Consider the following 19,969-nt stretch of genomic DNA (forward strand, 5'->3'; position numbering starts at 1 on the left):
GGCTAACCACATCCTGACTCTCGCTCCATACTAAAAACACAGGCATTAGATTGATATCCATCTGAACATCTAATTCTTGGAAAGAAAGCGAATGGCCGTATTCCTCAAAATGTTTAACTATTCTTTCAAAAACAGGAGCTAAAATGATTTATGTCATAGTCACTGATACCAGTTTCTGATTGGCTGACTGTTAAAATTGTGTAACCAGATGAGAACACTTGAACCAGACACCTCAAACCAACGATCCCGTCAACAGTTTTTTTACATAAAAAAAATAAATAAAATGAACTCTGATTTATCCGTCTCTTCCCCGTTTGTTAGCTTTACATTTCAGGACGTCTCATTGTGCGTTCTCCTTTCCTTGGTGAATTGGATGCTGCATGAAAAAAGAAGAACTAGCCCAGCGCATCTTCGTACACTTCAGGTGAGTATCGATGCGCGTGTTTGTCTGCTTTGAGGGGGATCACAGCACCGGCTGGTCCGTTTTCCAGACGTTCGCTGCACAAACAGCAACAGAGTTGTTCAGAGCTACATCCTCCAGAGGCGTCCAAATGATTGACAGATGATCGTGATAACTGTACAGCTGCTCTGCTACCGTGTGTGTGTGTTTGTGTGTTTGTGTGTGTGTGTGTGTGTGTGTGTGTGTGGGTCTCCTTCTATACAAACATCTGGTTCAATATTCAAACAGTTTGAGAAAGAATCCTCCTCGCTTGGCACGGGGCGTGATGATTGGCTGAGGCAAGAGGTGGAGGAGCGAATGTGGGCGCAACAAACCACCCCAAAGATGGCATCCATTTGGCAGCCACTTTCTGTTTGTCTGTCCTCTGCAGCCCTGCGATCCACAGACTCCGATCAACTCTGCTGGTTAAATCCAAAATCCCCAATGTGGAAAGGTTACTGGTATGATCCACTGAGCCAAAGTCGTTTTCATGAATGGCCCTGCAAATGGGTAAAAATGTTTGTTTTTTTCCATCCACCCCTGCTGATTGGCCAGTTTGGACCGATTCAGCTGTGACGTTGGGGCCAAAAAAAGTTAAGTTCACTGAGGGTTTAAAACCATGACCTTTGACCCCTCTGATGACGGCTCACACAGTGTCCCTCTGCTCAGTTGTGCCCCGCCAGTAAGTCTGTAGGCAGGCGTGTCGGCGTCCTGGGGGGAGGCAGCGGCCGGGGTGGTGGCGGCGGTTTGGCATTGGCCTGCCGCGGGCTCGCCGCCCCTCCTCCCCCGTCGCTGTCGGCTCTGTCTGCCGGGATCGGCGGAGGTGGCGGAGGGAGGCGGGGCAGCGACATGGAGCCGTGGTGGTAGTGGAGGTGGTGGTGCGGGTTGTGGCGAAGATGGTGCCCCGGCGTCCCCGCAGAGGGAGGGACGCGTGAGCAGGAGGAGGCCGAGGAGGAGGGGGGAGGAAGTGGAGGAGGCGTGAGCGTGGCCGGCCTCAGGCTCTGGATCCGCCGGCACTCCTGGCAGATCCGCACGTGGCTGCAGCCCTGCAGGAAGCTGCGCAGCGGGGCGGGTGGAGCCCCCAGGGACGACACCGGAGGAGGGGGAGGCTTGCTGGTGGTGGCGTTGGCGCCTAGTGGGTCCTCCAGGAGCCTCTGTGGCCCCGGGCCTAAATCAGGACCCCCTCCCATACCTCCCCCCAGCCCGGCCGTCAGCGAGCCTGCGCCGCTGTACAGTTTGCCGTTGCTGAGACGCATCTCGCGGACCAGGCGGATGGGGCGTGGGGTGGCCAGAGCCAGGCGGGATGGGTGACGCAGGACTCCGCCCCCGGCACTGCTCAGAGGACGGCGGCGTCGAGAACGAGAACTCTTCTTGCAGGAGACGGCGTTTCGAAACTCTGTCAGCATCTCCTGACAAACTGAGACCTGAGAGACAGAGGGAGGGAGGGAGGGAGAAAGTTTAGTTTTTCGATTCAATCAGGGCTGGCCCGTGGCATAGGCAGTATAGACAAATGCTAGGGGCCCCGGCAGACAACAAAAACATCGAAAAAGCAACTCAAACTTGGAGAAGTACAATGAAAACTGTCAAAACTGTTGAAAGGTGTCAAAAACGTGACAAAACGTCAAAAAAGTGTAAATGACGTTAAAAAACCCCCCGTCAAAATAAAACTACAAAAATGTCGAAAAAAAACCACCAAAAACAGCCTAGGGCATCAAATTGGTCAGGGCCGTCTCTGCTACTAATAATATTGAAAATATTTTCTTTACCTTCCTTATTCCTTATTAATAAACATATTTTTATTCATATGCATTTATTTCTAACGTTCCTCTTTTCAATTTTGTGACTTGTGTCCTTTGGTAAGTCACGCACATATGCACTCAGAATTTATGCTCATTTATTATTTTCAATGAGATTTCTTGCGATTGTATTTTTTATTTTTTCCCTAACAATGTTGTGAATATATATATATATATATATATATATATATATATAAACTAATGCCAGTATTCATATGGTGCTGTGTATGCTGGAGGAGAGAGAGTGAATGTGTGAGTGAGCAAAATGTGAACACATTTTGTTCTGGCTGTTTCTATCTGCGTGTGTGTTAATGCTCAGCAGCTTCCCTATAAATCGGGGCAGAAAGTCAAAATAAATGGTAGATAAATGAAGAGCAAAGCAAAGTCAAAAACTGCAGAAGACGAACAAATGAACACAGACTGAGGTAAACCGACTGCTGGAATACAGATACGTGGAGAGAGAGAGAGAGAGAGAGAGAGACCACTCTGTCTACAGTTCCTTATTTGGGCTGGAAGAAAAACTGCCCAACAAAAAACCTTTAGCGGGGAAAAAGAAAGGAACCTCTGGAGGAGCAACAGAGAAGGGATCCCTCTCCCAGGATGGACAGACGTGCAATAGATGTAGGAATAGAATAGACCGCATTGTAAAATGATGGTACAAACCAGAGAAATTCAACAGGGGGTCCTCAGAGTAAGTGCAGGGGGGCCACCAAATTATAAATGTTTACAAATGTTTTTGAAAGTTTCTTTTTTCAAAATTCAAATATGTCTGAAAATATACAATGATACGAATCCAACCTATTAATAGCAAAGATACACTGTCCTATTGGTGAATTTTTTTTAATTTACACATTTCTATAAGAAAATAGCCATATGATAGCCATACAGTTACGCTTAAGGATTCAATGTGTCTTCCACATGTACAGTATGTTTAACATTAAAATATAATATAAATAATATAGCACATCCAATCATTTTTATCCATCCGGCCCAGTTTAACATGCAACTTAGTTTTATCCAATATATTTAAAGTAGCAGGGGGTCCCTATACTTCGTCTCTCTTTCAGTTAAGGGGTCCTTGGTCTAAAAAATGTTGACGATCCCTGGTATAAACAATCAGAATGACATAAGGCAAAGCTAATACACGGCAAAGTTGTCTTTTATTTGTCAAAATAACAGGCCCCCTTAAAGCCTATGCAGATAGAACTTCCTAATACAGATTTTTATTTTTATTTTTTATTATAAATGTATATCTTTTTACGTTGGAAAATCAAGGAAGTTCTTTTAAAAAAAGGGAAAGTTTAGTCTTGTTTTAACACACAAAATGGATTAATTATTAATTTCTGAATGGAGTTATGATGTAAGATACAGACAACAATTCAGCAGCAGGCTGGAAGAGGTAGGTCACGACAAAGAGCTTTCATTTTTTCTGTTTATTTTGGCTCCCCCCTGTGGACAAAAGCAGGAGTGTTTCCACCGCCTTGTGTCATAAAGATCTGCAGCTGCCAGGTCAGAAATCTCACTTTACTGCAGCAGGTTGTGACTGTCCGCAACGCTCAGTCCTGGTTCTTGTTCTCCCTAGTCTGGATCGACGACAGTTCATTTACCGGATAGTTCTGCCTGATGTCCCTCACATTCCGCTTTCATTGTGTTGCCGTTCTTAAACTCCGGTCGCTTCGGGAAACAACAACCAGAACCTCTGAGCAAGCCAGTAACACGCTCAAAATGGCAAGTTTTGAAAAATAAATTGGATTGTGCAACAAGGCAGGCCTGCCTGTTTCTATCTCCACCGTGCTGTGGAGATAGGTCTGGCAATGCGAGACTAGGTTCTCCCATGCCTCCATTCCCTCCAGCGGGCCCAGCAATATGGCCCGGGCCTCCAGCAGCGAGGTGTCGGTGTTGGCTTCCAGGAAGTGGGCGGTGAGCTCCAGGTCTCAGACCCTGCGGCCATGCTGCAACTTCTCTCTGCCGGCACATGCAGTGGAACTTCCCACCGAAGTCGATGTACAGGTCGAACTGGACCACGTGGAAGAGCCTCCTGACCATAACCCAGTGACGGCTCTAGGGGGGAAGGGGGCAAGGGCCAGTGTCCCCTTAATATTAAGCCTCGATCCTCGACTGGCCCCCCTAACTGTGGCAAATATTTTCTTACATTTTTCACCCCACCTTTATCCCCAAAGAGGGGATATTATGTGCAGTGATAAATAAAACGTAATTTAACACTGAATGAGCGTTCTTGTGTTTGTTGTCATATGTGTATCGTTAGTCTTTTGTAAAACCAAATCTATAGAGGGTTGGTGGAATGTAACACTTGTGCTTAATATATTAGGTACCACTAAAATCGCATTTGTGGCCCCAGCCTGGCCCCTCCATTTGAAAAATGGTCTATAACTGCCACTGCCATCACCATCTTTGGCCGATCCCGCCCGGATCAGCGGCGACTGGCGGAGCAACGAGGCGAAGCTCTGCTCCTGGCCGGAGGAGGAACGCAGAGCTCTACACCTCCCTCCAGAGCTCCGACTGCAGGTTGAAGACGACAGCAAAGCCAGATCTGGGTCTGTCCGGAGGCCCCGCTGGAGTCGGAGCTGAAGTATTTCTGGTGAACCTGCATGCTGTAATTGGTTGCGTCAGACTCTCGAGCCGGTGACAAGCATTAACAATATAGAACTAGCCAATTTTCTCGCTGATGCTTTCGTTTTGCTGATGTAGGTCAGTATAGAGCATGTGTCAAAATCACGCCCACGGGCCAAATCCCAGTCGTGCGCCAAACCGAAAAACTGAAAAACTGATTTTTTTAAACTGCAATTACGCGACGTGACTTTCTTTAAGGCTTCATGTGGACTGTACTGGATGTGAGAAGACTGTAATGTCTACATGCAATTATACAGTCAAAAATATTTCACTTTTTCGATTAAATAAAAGCATGTCAATAAACTATACACGTCTGGCCCTTGATGCGATTCTCATTTTTCTAGTGTGGCTCTTAGTGAAATTGAGTTTGACACGACTGATAAAGTAGCCTGGTCCTACCAGACTCTCGTACATTTCATTTGTACAGAGAGTTTTCTAGTGTGGCTCTTAGTGAAATTGAGTTTGACACTACTGATAAAGAGGCATCAGTGTTAAACTGAGAGTGTTTCATAACCAGTTAAAAAGTCTTTGCAGTAACTTTAAAGTGTGACTTTTTGCATGAGCTTTTGAATAAAGTACATTCTGATCATCAGCTGCTCACTTACACGCACGCACACACACACACACACACACACACACACACACACACACACACACACACACACACACACACAGGCGGGTGACCTACTGAGGTGTTAGAGCTGCGGTTGAGGCCGGGGGCGGGGCAGGAGGAGGAGCACGAGAGAGGAAGAGGAGTAGGAGGATGATGATGATGTTTTACCTCGTCCGTCTCGGCGCTGCGGCGCGTCGACCACAGAAACTCCATGATGGCCACGAAGACGGCGATGATGAGGCCGCAGATCAGGACCACAAAGATCCCGCCGATGTTCTCCATGCCCAGACCTGAGATAAAGCATAAAGATTTAAGTTGATAAACGCCACCTAAGAAAAACGCAAACCTCACCGACGAACAAAGAGACACTCGATTGGTCTTAATGTGTCTTAACAGGATCTTAATGGCTTGATTTTACACACACACACACACACACACACACACACACACACACACACACACACACACACACACACACACACACAATTTCGCTGAGTGGCATTATTTCCCTGTGCTCTGGGAATACAGAAAGCTGTTGGAACAGAAGACAGAGCAGCTGATCGATACTCAGACAGGACTCGCGTTATGATCGGCTCTTAAAAACACAATTTGAGTGAGGAAAGTTGATGAACAGAAACAGTTTCACCTTGTTATAGCGAGAGATCGGGAAAAACAGCTTGTATGTGGATCAATAATGGAAATGAGAAAAGAGAATCATAATCGATGCAGAGAAGAGAGACAGAAAGACAAGATGAGATTGGGCGATAAAATGACAGACGTGTCGGAGAGGCAGGTTTTATGTTTTATTTCTCATTTCACACCTGACGAAACATAAAGCAAGTCAGAGACAAGAAGACATGGACGTGGGATGCATCGCCTCGAAATGATTGGTGATTCCCAGAGGATGAATTGTTATAACTTACATTTTAATGTGTCTAATACTTTGTTTTATGACGAAATACCTCAGCTGTACTTTGTGTTTTGTGCTACTTAGCCAAGGGCGTAGGTTTTGTTTCAACATTGGGGGGGCACATTGTACGTGGGGGATCTGGGGGTCATCTCCCAGAATATTTTGAGCGTCAAACACTTCATTCCCTGCATCCTGGTGAATTTTTCTGAAACAATTTGTGCCTTTTTTGCATCAATTTATGTTGCAAATGTTTTATTTATGTAGCCATAACCTCTAAAGTTTAAATCTACAAAAAAAATGTGACAGTCAAAATCACAAGAAATTACATCTTTATTTTTCATGGTCCTGTTGTGTTCTTTAACCCCTCACCCCCCCTTCCCCAATTTAGTAGACACGGTTATTGTTTTCCATCAGATCCTTTATAGATCTTGAGGTTCCCGACCGCACTTGAAGGCAGCTTCATTTCCCGGAGAAAGTAAGAAAGTAAGAAAGAGACGGAGCGACACATTTGTGCTGCAAGGTAAAGATGGTCTTGTCCACTAAAGGAGTGTCTGAAATCGTTGGGAAACATATTTACAGGTAAGAAGAATATATACATGTTTTGAGCCCCCTGAACAGTTATTTTGACCTCTTTTGGGAAGGGGGATGTCTTTCGTATTTTTTTTAGGGGGACACATCTACCTCTTCTAAATATTGGGAGGGAGATATGCCCTGCAACCCTGCCCCGAAATCTATGCCTATGTACTTGTGTAGGATATGTCCACATGGGGGTCATCCCTATGTTTCCAGGGTCCTACCTTCTTGATATAAACTAAAGACCCTTTCACACATTGACTGCAAAACCTGAAATTATCCAGACATTACACGGCAGAGCAGAATGCAAATGTCCGCATCAGTTCCTGCAACCTGATCTCACAGAATTCTGTGAAATGAACACGGCCCCTTAACTCAAAATCTGTGGCAGTATCACGGAATCACAAAAAATCTGTGATGGGCCCACGGAAGAATTCTGTGAAATGAACACGGCCCCTTAAGTTAAGGAAAAGGTTGTGGGTGGGCTTACGTTTCCAACAACGGGACGGTTGGGTTTAGGAAAAGAAGAACGGGATGGTTGGGTTTAGGAAAACAATAAACGGTTGGGTTTAATAATTAACAATAACTGGACGCGGAACAACAACGGGACGGTTGGGTTTAGGAAAAGAAGAATGGGACAGTTACGGTTGGGTTTAGGAAACGTGACACGCGGGACACGATCCCCGGTCTCCTGGGTGAAAGTCCTGTGATTTTGACCCATCCACCACCCCAACCAACCTCCATATGCGGATTTTCGGGCTTTTATACTACTCGCTACCGTGGTCGCTCCTAATACTACGTCATCTTCTCATTGACTTTACATTGGCATTGTTTTCCGTGGTGGCCACACAGAATTTTCACACATTCTGTGCCACCACCACGTAATGCGGTGTTAACAGTTCGTGATCATTTCACGGAATTCTGTGAGACCAGGCTGGTTCCTGAGCTGCAACGATTAGTCAACTAATCGATCAGTCGAGAAAAAATAAAGTATTAAAAATAATCACCAACTATTTTGATAATTGATTAATTGTTAAAGTAATTTTTTTGTGCAAAAATGGCAGAAAATGCTGTTTTCCACCTCTCAAAAATGAAGATTTCATTCTTTTCTCTATTTCAGTTCACATTAAACAGAATATCTTTGGGTTTTGGACTGACAAAACATTACATTTAAAGACATTACCTTGGACTTGGAGAAATGGGGACGGACATTTTCTACAACTATCTGACATTTTTTAGACGGAATAATTAATTTAGACATCTGGAAAACAATCCGCAGATTCATCGATATGAAAATGATTGTAGGTTGCAGCCCTGGATCGGACATCGAGCGGTGTTCACCCTGACAGCTCCCTAGTACAAAGTTTGTGTAATGTCCGATTGAGCCCAAAGAGTTCACAATTCACAGCGAGCGAGTGGGCGTGTTCATGACACGCTTCCATTGACTCGCACAAAACCAGAAGAAAGCAAACATCACCTATGGTGAAGAACAAGAGTGATTTACACGAAGATGGCAACAAAAATTGGGGTTTTGGACAAGACATCTGAAGCCAAAGCCTTGGGCTCTGGGAACCTATGATGGACATTTTCTATTATATCTGGTCATTTTCTAAACCATTAATTGTCTGTCTCTCTGTCCTGTCGTGAAGCTTTTAACACTTAACACAAATTACGACCGACTGTGTGATTTGACATTTAAGTGATGTTTTTCCTTTGCAATTGGCTGACTCACTCATATACCCAGGAGTGTCTGTCTGCCAATCATTCACCTTAACCCGTTGAAAAATGAGTCACCTGAACACTGTGCAAATACTGGCAGATGCAGACGCTAGAGGAAAAACAAGCAAGACATTTAGTTTGTCATAGAAGTCGCACCTGCGGCCCCTTTTCTCCCCATCGGGGTCAACAGATCCAGGAAGAGGAGGAAACTTTTGTATCTGTAACTGTTAAAGGAATAGTACGACAATCTTGCAGAGAGTTAGAAGATGGATACTATTCTCACACCCACCTTTGGCCCGGTGGTCCTCCTCTTTGGGACACTGTCCCCCCTCCCACCAGCGTCTCTTCAGGATCTCCAGCCGGTTGCTCTCCTGCAGCTGTAAGATCCCCAGAGTGATCTCATCTCTGTACGGAGAGCCTAAAGAGAGGAACAAGAGCCGAGTCATTCACCATGTGAAATCCAGTCAAGTCTCAGGTTAGTCTGGATCGACGGAAGTACGTTTCCAGGACAGATGCCTGATATCCAAACTCTGTTCGCTTCGGGAAACAACAACAAACTTTGAGCTAACAAGCTGCACGCTGAAAAGGTTTGAGAAGTTTTGAAGACAGTTTGGACCGTGCAACAAGGCAGGCCTGCTTGGTTCTTTCGGGGAACGATTGTAAAGACTTTCAAAGAATATGTTTACGGCATCGACTCTCTAACTGGGACGTTTTGGGACCGATTGGTGGGATTTCTGTGGACGAAGTACACATGGAGATACACTGGTAAGAGGAAATAACGTTTAACCATGTATCCAGCTATTTTAAATAGCTCACGTTACTGTATTGTGTGAACAGTTAACTTCAGTTAATATTGTATGTGGCGTTTTCTTTTATCGGGGTGCAAATGTTCCACCAAAACAAGTTCCTTCCCGAGACGATTTTGCAGAGCCATCGTCGCTGCGTCCGGAGCTTAGCACCGCCCAAGACGATTTCGATTGGTTTAAAGGAATGCAAGTAATCTTCTGGTTTTCAACCTCACTGCTGTTAACTGGCTGACTCATAATTTATTTAAAGTAGTTTTAATGTGTCATCACTGTTTTTTCTTTAGTTGAGGGTCAGCAAATGGGTTTAATTTTAATAGTAGCTAAACATATTTCTAGAGGTTGAAAAAGAAGACTGGCTATTGAAGGAAAACACGCCATGAGACACGAGTAAAGGAAAGTTTAAGAAGAGTCTGGATTTTAGATGTATTATTGTTCAACACAAGCATCTTTCCAACGTGGCCGAGGCACATCTGCAGGTCGCTTAGTTGTTACAAGCACATTCAGCTCTTTTATTCTGTGTTTTTCATTGAAGCATGAAGTAAGTAAACCCCCAAGTTCACCTGCTTGCCTCTCCTTTGTTAAACATGTGTCGAGCGGCACTAACAGGCACAGCATGCTCTTTAAGTTTTTATATTGAGATTTTTCTTGCAGGGAGCACATGTGCTGATAAGCCGAGAAATGTTAATAAAGCAAATAAAGAGCCGAAGCAGCAGCTGCGTCTTTGATACAAATCAAACAAACCCGCTGCTGTTTTGAACCTCGTTTTGCACCTGAGGTCTGTGTTCTGCTCAGTGTTGGGGAGTAACGGAATACATGTACCGGTGTTACGTATTCAGAATACAAATTATGAGTAACTGTATTCCGTTACAGTTACAATTGAAATAGTTGGTATTTAAAACACAGTTACATTGTTGAAATCAATGGATTACATGACGATACTTCTCTGTTTCACGAGTTTATTCACTCTCTGAATAAATTAGCTAAGGCAACTCCATGCATTTCCGAGAAGCCCCAGTATGAAAACGAAAAAATTAGCTATTTGCGTGATCAGTCACAATGGAGTCGGAACCGGCACAACAGAGCCAGGGCAGGAATGTGTTTCTATCTTGGAAATTCAAACAGCATTTCACATTAAAGAAAGAGAAGGGAGGATGAGATATAACTGTGCAGTGCAACCTCTGCTTGCCAGCAACCAACCTCCTTTCAGCGTCCCAATTACTCCACCTCCAACCTGAAGAAGCATCTTAAAGTAATTTTTTTTTTTTTTTTTATTAGCCATGGGTAGTCGTCTGCTGTAGTTTTACTGGTCACCTTGCTATTTTATAGTTTATGTGCAACTTTACATTCTCCTATGTGCTGATTTACTAGCTCCAGAGCCGTTGAAAGACTGACCAGCCCCGTTTGACATGCTAGCTAACGTTTGCTAAAATTAGCTTGTGGTAGCTTAGACTGCGGTTAGATTTTTGTAGTATGCAGTTTGGGACTACAACAACCTATCTGCTTGTTTAGGTACACATTCAGTCAGTTGGAATAGAAGAACACACCAGAATAGGCCTGTTTAGTAAGCTGTATGTGATGGCCGCATTCCTACACTTATAAAATGCAATTCAATGTGGAAGTAATCCAAGTATTCAGAATACGTTTCTCAGATTGTGTAACGGAATACGTTACAAATTACATTTGTGGGCATGTATTCTGTAACGGAATACGTTTTGAAAGTATCCTTCCCAACACTGGTTCTGCTATATTCAAAATTAAATATAGACCTCTGTGAATGGGAACAGTGCTTTTGGTGACTGGTTATACATTTGAAATTAGTTTAGCAGCAGCAGCAGCAGCAGCAACATTTTGTTAGCTACCAACCCTTCAAGAAATTAACTTTACTTTTAATTAAGATAGTCCTCTCCAAAGAAACTGCCATAGGTTGATTGTGCAAGCAGCTTATAACGACGCATATTTACGTTTCTTGTTAGGTTGCGACCTCTAGTGGTCATAGTAGTTATCGTGGGAGTAGTCTTGCTTTGCCAGACCTTCCTCCACAGTGCTGCGGAGGAATGTCTGGCTAGTCCACACAGCATCTGGGATGGAAGAAAAACGTGCTCTGATTTATTGGCATTTCTTTAAACCAATCACAATCGTCTTGTGCGGCGCTAAACACCAGACAGAGCCACGGTGCCTCTGCAAAATAGCTTCGGCAAGGAACTTGTGTAAGTGTAAGTTCACAAGTAGTTTTAGTCATGCAACAGAAAACTCAGATTGGACAGATAGTCTAGCTAGCTGTCTGGATTTACCCTGCAGAGATCTGAGGAGTAGTTAACCATAGTCCTCAGAAATCCACCGGAGTTTAAAATTACAACACGGAATTTCGGGCGGCACGTGAGCGATCCTAGAACTGAAACGTCGTCGATATAGACTATCGTAGGTGCAAACCAAGGTATAAATGAGAAAGTAAGGTGAAGTAGTATAAGAGCTCCAAAATCTGTATAGGGAGGAAGGTCAAGGTGCTGGATAGGCGAACTAACACAGGGCCAGAGTTTATGACCCGTCTGAAACCAAAAGTCAACGGTGACTTTTGTTTTGAAGCTAAAGCGTGACCCTCACCAAAGACTCTATTAGCGCATTACTCCCTGCGCCAATGGTATGAAATGGTACACACTTCCTGTCTCCCTGAAAGTGTAGTGAACGTCATTTGAGTAGATAAAATGTTATATTTGTATAATTTAATATTTTGTTTTGCTAACACTAGATATTTACAAAGCTAAAATCCATATTTAGCATCAAGAAAGAAATCATTAGTTTAGTTAGTTGACGTTAGCCTATCTGTGTTGCCAGATCTCGCGAGAGTTTGTTCCTGGGACAGAAACAGGTCTGGAACAAAGTAAATTTTCTCCTGATGTGTCCGTCTGAAAAATGCCATTTGTAGTGTCAGAATGTTCTGGAGATATGTGGCTTGTAAAAGATGGGTCCAATATTTACTTTGGTGACTATGGGGTGAAAGAATTGCTCATAATCTGTGTTCACGTTCACTTCTCCCATTGGAATAAAAACACTCTAGTCTCCTAAAGAGGCGTGGCCGTGGAGAAAACCACATGACACAGGTACAGGACATTAGTCTGAGTTAGGGCGTCTCGTTTCCAAACCGTCTCTGCCCTAACCACTCATTTCGTTGCCTTAACTTAAATAGTTCAGTTTCACAATGTTAACTACCTGCAATGTTATGTTAAATAGAACGATCACGTGTGTGGCATCCTAACTGTAATATCTTAACTGTAATATTAAGTTACAAGAATGCTTATCTGTAAGCTATATGAGTTACTTAACCTATGAGGAATAATAATTAATTTCCTTATCCTGTTTCTGAAGTTAGCTGCTAATTAAGGGATGTGCCAGAAGGAGGCACTACTACATTGAGTTCTGAATCAGAGTATGTTCAGCTGACCGGATGTTGACTCTAGTTAAAAAAGACCGAAGAAGTTGTTGCTAGCGAGAGACATGTGAAAGTAACTAAGTAACTTGTAAAGATATCATGCCTGTCCGTTTGCATTAAACTTGCAGAAGTATTTGGATGTCGTGGACATTCAGTTCTTCCATGCGGCCGTTGTCAATGTTTAATAGAGCGGTCATAAAGTATCATTTTGCAAGTCATTGGCAATCAAATCTATCTTGTGTGTCATTCAGGTATGAGGACGTGTTGATTGGGGCTGAAACGATTCCTCGAATAACTCAAATAATTTGATTACAAAAAATCCTCGAAGCAAAATTCTTTGTCTCGAAGCTTCGTTAAATCAATGTAATTAAGGTTGTACGGCTCATTGTGTTTCCACACGGAGGATAATTACTAGCGCACACAACAGGTTGACGCTTCTGTGGACACAAGACTCTTATATACTGTCTATGCACGAGACTGACGGCCCAGATTACAAATGAACGAAGACGAAAATAGCGAGGGTCTAAGAGAAGAGACAGGCGAGAGAAAACGACAGAAAGTTTGGGATCTTTGTAAGCTGCAAACATGCTACTACATCATCTTTGTAGAAAACATCCAGTCTACTCATCCATTCCACGGAGCGAACCCGACACAAGGTAGCTAACAAGCGTCTGCTGCTCTCGTTCACCGCTCTGTTTTACACAACTAGCCTACAGCATGCTACTCTGCAAATAGCCATGTTTTACCAACAAGCTAAAACGAAAGCTGTCGGTTTGTAGTCTAACTGTTTATTAGTTTGCTACTAATCTTTGGACATTTAGCTGCTGCCGGAGACAAACCGGCTCCTCCCCCCAGCATGGCCACTTTATATGCACGTGAATGACGTCATCATGCCGGTGATGTCTGCATTCTTTATTCTTTCTCCTCACTGTGTATTAGGCTTCTGAAAATGTGTCCCCCAGAACAGTGTAGTTGAATAGCCCTGCTGTAAGCTTTGTACAGTCACATTTACCCTCTGGTTAGTGAACAGCTCTTTCGCATATCCAGTGCAAAGAGACAGAGGCAAGAAGGGGAAGGGGGTGAAAAAATATTAACATTTGGGCCACCAAAAACGTACTTGGAATTTGGCAATAAAAAATGTTGCTTTTTCAAAAAAAACTTCCTTTTTTTTTTAGTACACAGCAATAATAAATATTTACTATTGCTGTTTACTAAGTATTTCTTATCCGATTATTTGATTAATCAATGGAATAATCGGTAGAATACTCGGTTACTAAAATAATCGATAGCTGCAGCCCTAGTGTTGATTAATTAGCAACTTATACTGTATGTTTTGTGGGAAATGTAATGTCTACTGGTCTCTCTCTCTCTCTCACACACACACACACACACACACACACACACACACACACACACACACACACACACACACACACACACATATATATCATTCTCAGTCCAATCAGAGCATACAGAAACAAAAAGAAACAGAACAGGAAAAAAGAAAAGTAATTATATTCAAATCAAGATACCAAAGTCCAAACCCCGACCCAGCTGTAAAGACTCTGAGGCCTAGTTCAGGATCAATATTCTAAAAAAAAACGGCAATGAAGCTGCCCTGAAGTCCTGAAAGTTACACAAAGATGATTCATGATTCAGCTCTATGGTCATGGTTTGAGTCTCTATATTAGGCTCTATCATATCGGTACCTGTCATTAATATTTTGTCCACTAAGGCTGTAAATTATGAAGCTTTCATCCTCAACCTTGTCCTCACTCCCTCCCTGCTACTCGCCCACATTAATCTTCTTTCTTATTCCATTAAAAAGTGACAGTGACTTTCACTAAATGACAGACAGACGGCAGGAGGTGTGCGGTTGGTTTTCAAGATAAAAGATCATTTAAGTCTTTTAATGATGACACTTCAACTGGTTAGATACTCCATATTTTAAAGATAAAGAATGATTTATTTGTCACCGCCTGACTTCCTTATTCGCCACGTTTTCTGGAACTCTGCCCCCTTGAAGCCAAATACCTTGTTTCGCAAGTGAGCTCGTAACTGTCGCCAGTGTCATAATGTTTTCTTGTTGACAGTGTAATAATGTGCCTCGGTGTCATATTTGTGGCTGTGTGTGTCCGATTAGCTCGTATACCTTCATACCTCCTCTTGAAGCTTGCTGGTTGTGGACTTTTGTTCCTCACATTTGTCCTTCAGTTAATGCTTCTCCACACACTTGGTGCTGATTACACGGATACTTATGTTCCCGGTAAAAGAGGCATTGCCTTAAAGTCACACAGAAGCTATGTGTGCAGTTAACACCAACAAGTCCTCCAAACTAAATGACAAAACATAATTTGTAACTGCCCTTTAGAAGTATTTTCTGATCTGATCTCGCTATATTGGTCTGTTCCTTCCAAAACTGAAAGTCTGTTTTATGACCTCATAGTCTATATCGACTATGTTTAATTTACAGGATTGTTCTGGTGCCGCCGGATGTCCCTTCCCTTCCGCTTTCTTTGTGTTGGCATTCTAAACTTCGGTCGATTCGGCAAATATCCTCCGAGCTAGAACCGACAATTAATCTCATCACACACTCAACAGCCATTTTAATTTCAGAGCTCGCCTCCCTACGTGCACATGTTCCACCAAAACAAGTTCCTTCCCGAGACTATTTTGCGGAGCTTCCGTACCTGCATCCAGCGCCTAGCGCAGCCCAAGACGATTGTGATTGGTTTAAAGAAATGCCAGTAGACCAGAGCACGTTTTTTTCCCATCCAGGAATGCTGTGTGGACGAGCCAGACCTTCCTCCGCAGCGCTGCGGAGGAAGGTCTAGCAATGCGAGACTAATAATCTCACAACTCTATGGCTAAGGTTTAGTTTGGTTTAGGGAACTATCATGGTTTGGGTTGAGCAAAGTACTTTATTAAGGTCAGAACGAGATCTTGGTTTGGATTAAAATGACTACTTTGTTAGGTCAGGGGACCTTCGCTGTTACACTGGTAACCACTTTCAGGAGTGATGGTGGTTAAAAAGACTCATTTATTCATTCACTTTCGGCTGGAAATGGGGAAACAAATTGAACTGTAAACTCCCAGAACACAAACACCAAAATGACTTTAAAGCAGCTGCGAGTTCTCATTTTCTCTTTTGAAGCTGATGCTAATCGCTCGCTGTCAGTCAGCACAGTTAGCATGGGAGACGACGTCAACCAGAGGCACCGGGGTGACTCTGCTGCTTTTATTTTCATCACTTAACAGGCAGGTTGACTGACAGGCCGTTCTCCCCCAAAACACCTCATCTTTTTCTTTCTTTTTTCTGTCTCCGTCTACCCGCTGTTCCCTCTCCTCACATCTGTTCCTCCTTCCTCCATTAACTATGCTAATCTATGCACTAAGACTTATCACCAGAGTCTGAGGCAGATGACGAGGCAAGGCTAGACAGCGGCAAAAGCAGACCAATGCCAAATTGGATGGATTTAATTTGCAGAGAACAGCAGCTGCACCAAGAATATGACCTGGTTAACGGCTAACGCAGAACTAGCAAAACAAGGTGCCGGACAAAACGTAAGGCAACCTCAATATATTACAAACAATATGTGATGTGACAGCAGACTGAACACAATTACACTTCACATAAACAAAGTAGAAGGTATAGGCTACACACAGAAGCAGGTTGGTGCTTTTTCTCTGTTTCAGGGAAGAATGGAAATATTCACTTGGTGTCGAGACCTGTAATCCTGTCTCCTTCTAAATTCTAGCCAACATTTGTTATTTTTATATCTCCAGAAACCTGTGAAGGTCAGATTGTCCGAGTTTACAGTAATATTTAAAGGAGAAATTTGACATTGTTAGGGAGTTATTGCAGAGATTCAGATGAGAAGATTGATACAACCAATGTGACACTTTTGAAGATTTTTGACTTCTGACTTCCGGGCCTTTCTTTTCATTTTCCTTCATATCTGAGCAAAATGTCATTATACGTTTAAGCAATATTACACAACGGTTAGCAACAAAATAAAAGTATGATCAAACTGTATTCATATTGTGGGGCAATTTGCTCTTAAAATAAAAAAAAGCAACAGAGTCGATTTCTAGTCCCTGCCTGTTTAATCAGCCAGCTAACTTAAGCTAACGTTAGCTTTGTAGAGATCGTGGGATTTCCCAAACTGAATAAATACCACACATATAAACACCAAACTGCTTTGTTAGCTCAATCTTGTTATAACTAAGATATCTGCTGAATTTCTTTTTTCATGGATACATCCGCAAACTTTAAGCAACAGAGCCAATTTCCTGTCCCTTTTTAACGTTAGTCAAACAGTCAGTTAAGCTAACATTAACTTTGTAGATTTCCCAAACTGAATAAATACTGCACATATAAACACTAAAATGCTTTGCTAGCTCAATCGTGTTGTAACTAAGATATCTGCTGACATTTTTTTTCTTCCACTGACTTTAGATTTAGATACTATACATCCGCGAACTTTAAGCAATAGCGATGATTTCCTGTCCCTTTTTAACGTTAGTAAAACAGTCAGTCAAGCTAACGTTAGCTTTGTAGAGATTGTGGGATTGTGTGCACATATAAACACTAAAATGCTGTGCTAGCTCAATCGTGTGGTAACTAAGAGTAAGACATCGGCTGATGTGATCCTATTTCCAATAAACAGTTAACTCTACAGCGTTGTAAAAAATAAGTTGTTTAACCCGATGAATCACTTTATATAATATGTTGGAGAGCTTCTGTGTGTTCCACTGTGGTTCCTGATTTATTGCATCAATACAAATGTTTCAAAAACAGTTTATGATTCAACTTTGTAAAGTTGACATAGAAATGGTGAAGTAATATTTTTAACTGATGCGCCTGGTGTGCTGAAATGGCTCTGGGTGTGCTGTCAACAGGGATGTATCGGCTGTCATGCTGATTTGAGCACGATCTACATATTCAGTTTGCCTGGTCGGATCTACTTGTTCTATAATGCAGAATACATGTGTTTCGTTAGAGGTTACAGCAATATTTAAAGGACAAATTTGACATTTTTGGGAGATTTTTTTGCAGAGTCAGATGAGAAGATTGGTATATCACCAATGTAGTCTATAGTCTATTTACGGGATTGTTCAGTTGCCACCGGAAATTCCGCTGGATGTCCCTCATTTTGGCTAGATGTACGTAACCTTCCACTTTCTTTGTGTTTTTTAAACTCTGGTCTATTAATGAGGACTATGGTTAACTGCTCCTCAGATCTCTGCAGGGTAAATCCAGACAGCTAGCTAGACTATCTGAGTTTTCTGTTGCACGACTAAAACAACTTTTGAACGTACACATGTTCCACCCAAACAAGTTCTTTCCTTAGGCTATTTTGCAGAGGCACCGTTGCACCGTTTTGACCTCTGACTTCCAGCCTTTCTTTTCATTTTCCTTCCTCTCTGAACAAAATGTCTTCATACGTTGCAGACTACATGTGTTTGGTTATGGTAAACTCACCCAGAGGCATGCCGATGCCGTATCCTTTGGTGTCAAGCAGGCCTCCGATCTGCGTGAGGTTGCAGTTGAGGCTGCGGTAGTACTCATTCATGGTGCTCTCCATCAGGAAGGCATACTTGGAGTTGAGGACGCGCGCGATCCCTTCCTCGGTGCTCTTCACGAAGACGCTGGGCTGCTTGGAGTTCATGTAGTACCACATCCGCTGGTACGTCTGGTACCGCGAGTTCTGGAGGAGGAAAGGTGGAGATAGAGGTGGTTTTGGTTTTTCCAGGCGTTAACATTTGATTTAGTCAGCTTTCTTTCCTGTTGCTATCAGAAGAAATGCGTCACTGGTGGAAGAAGCATTCAGATCCTTTACTTAAGTAAAAGTACTAATATCACACTGTGAAAATACTCTGTTACAAGTTAAAGTCCTGCATTGATGATGTTTCTTAAGTAAAAGTATGTAAGTGGGAAAATGTACTTAAGGATTAAAAGTAAAAGTACTCGATGCAGAAAAATCCTCACATTTTAGAAACTGGAAACGATCCAAACAGTTCTGTGTTTAATGGTCTAATCATTTCAGCTGAACTTGTATTGTTCCCATTATATTGTTGGCTAGTTTAATTCATAATAAAACATGGTAATATATAACTACATGTGTTTTGTGAGCAAACATTTTGATTTTTGAAGGTAAAAGTTGTCAGATTAATGTAGTGGAGTAAAAAAGTACAATATTTCTCTCTGAAATGTAGCGGAGTAGAAGTAGAAAGTGGCATGAAAAGAAAAGACTCAAGTAAAGTACCTCAACATTTGTAGTACAGTACAGTACTTAAGAGTAAATGTACTTAGTTACATTCCACCACTGGAAACGAGTGAGTTCTGAGAGGAATCTCTTCTTGTCTCACCATGAAGAAGGTCATGGTGGATCCTCCATGGATGGTGCCGTACTGGATGTTGGTTTGGTCAGCCAGATCGTCCGGAGACTCGATGGGAACCTCCATCCTCTGGACGGTCAGAAATGCCGCCAGGTTGGCCGTGTAGGACGAGATAATGATGAGGGTGAACGCCCACCTGAGAGGACCAGAGCAAGGTTAGAACCATAGAAATAAAATGGATAGAAAGACCATTGAACCGTGTTGTTTCCCGTGGTCATTTGATTGGTACACAACAAAATGGCGATTGTTGTTAGTTGTCATAGTGACAATTTGCATCAGCGGGGCCCTCAATTGTGTCGCAGCTCGCTGGGAGGAGAGCCGCCCGACGCAGCTCGGGAGACGTTCTCCGGAGATGCAGGGAGTGAGAAGGGACAGTTAGATCCAGCGGCAGTGGGTCAGCGGACCGCTAACGTTAGACCCATATTTAATTAGTTTTGATTTTATTTTTTATTTTTTTATTTTTTTCATTTTTAATTAGTTTTGATTTTTCAATTTCACTTTAGTTAAGTTTGTGTTAGTTTTCAGAGTGAGTTTGACAGTTTTAGTTTAGTTCAAGTTTTTCAGAAGGTTAGGTTTTATATATTTAGTGTCAGTCTGTCTTTGTCAGGGCCGGGTATAATATCTTAGAAGTTTGTAGCTACATATACATACAG

The 19,969-nt window shown here is 42.7% G+C and overlaps 1 protein-coding gene across 7 annotated transcripts in view; it reads right to left on the reverse strand.

Moving 5' to 3' along the window:
- LOC116051688 (glutamate receptor ionotropic, kainate 5-like) overlaps positions 1 to 19,969 on the reverse strand; it is a 271,292-nt gene that overhangs the window by 1,028 nt on the left and 250,295 nt on the right. For 4 of the 7 annotated variants that reach the window (XM_031302238.2, XM_031302237.2, XM_031302235.2 and 1 more), the window contains 6 exons: positions 19,287 to 19,452; positions 18,400 to 18,625; positions 8,971 to 9,099; positions 5,555 to 5,769; positions 778 to 1,863; positions 1 to 733 (listed from right to left, as the gene is read on the reverse strand). The exon at positions 1 to 733 is cut by the window's left edge and continues 1,028 nt beyond it. In XM_031302238.2, the coding sequence (XP_031158098.1) occupies positions 1,105 to 1,863; positions 5,555 to 5,769; positions 8,971 to 9,099; positions 18,400 to 18,625; positions 19,287 to 19,452 (1,495 nt within the window). In that variant the 3' untranslated portion in view covers positions 1 to 733; positions 778 to 1,104. Of the gene's footprint in view, positions 1,864 to 5,554; positions 5,770 to 8,970; positions 9,100 to 18,399; positions 18,626 to 19,286; positions 19,453 to 19,969 lie in introns of all 7 variants that reach the window. The other 3 variants (XM_031302240.2, XM_031302239.2, XM_031302236.2) reach the window with 2 other exon arrangements.

The sequence above is a fragment of the Sander lucioperca genome, chromosome 16, assembly GCF_008315115.2.
Source record: "Sander lucioperca isolate FBNREF2018 chromosome 16, SLUC_FBN_1.2, whole genome shotgun sequence".
NCBI lineage: Eukaryota > Metazoa > Chordata > Actinopteri > Perciformes > Percidae > Sander > Sander lucioperca.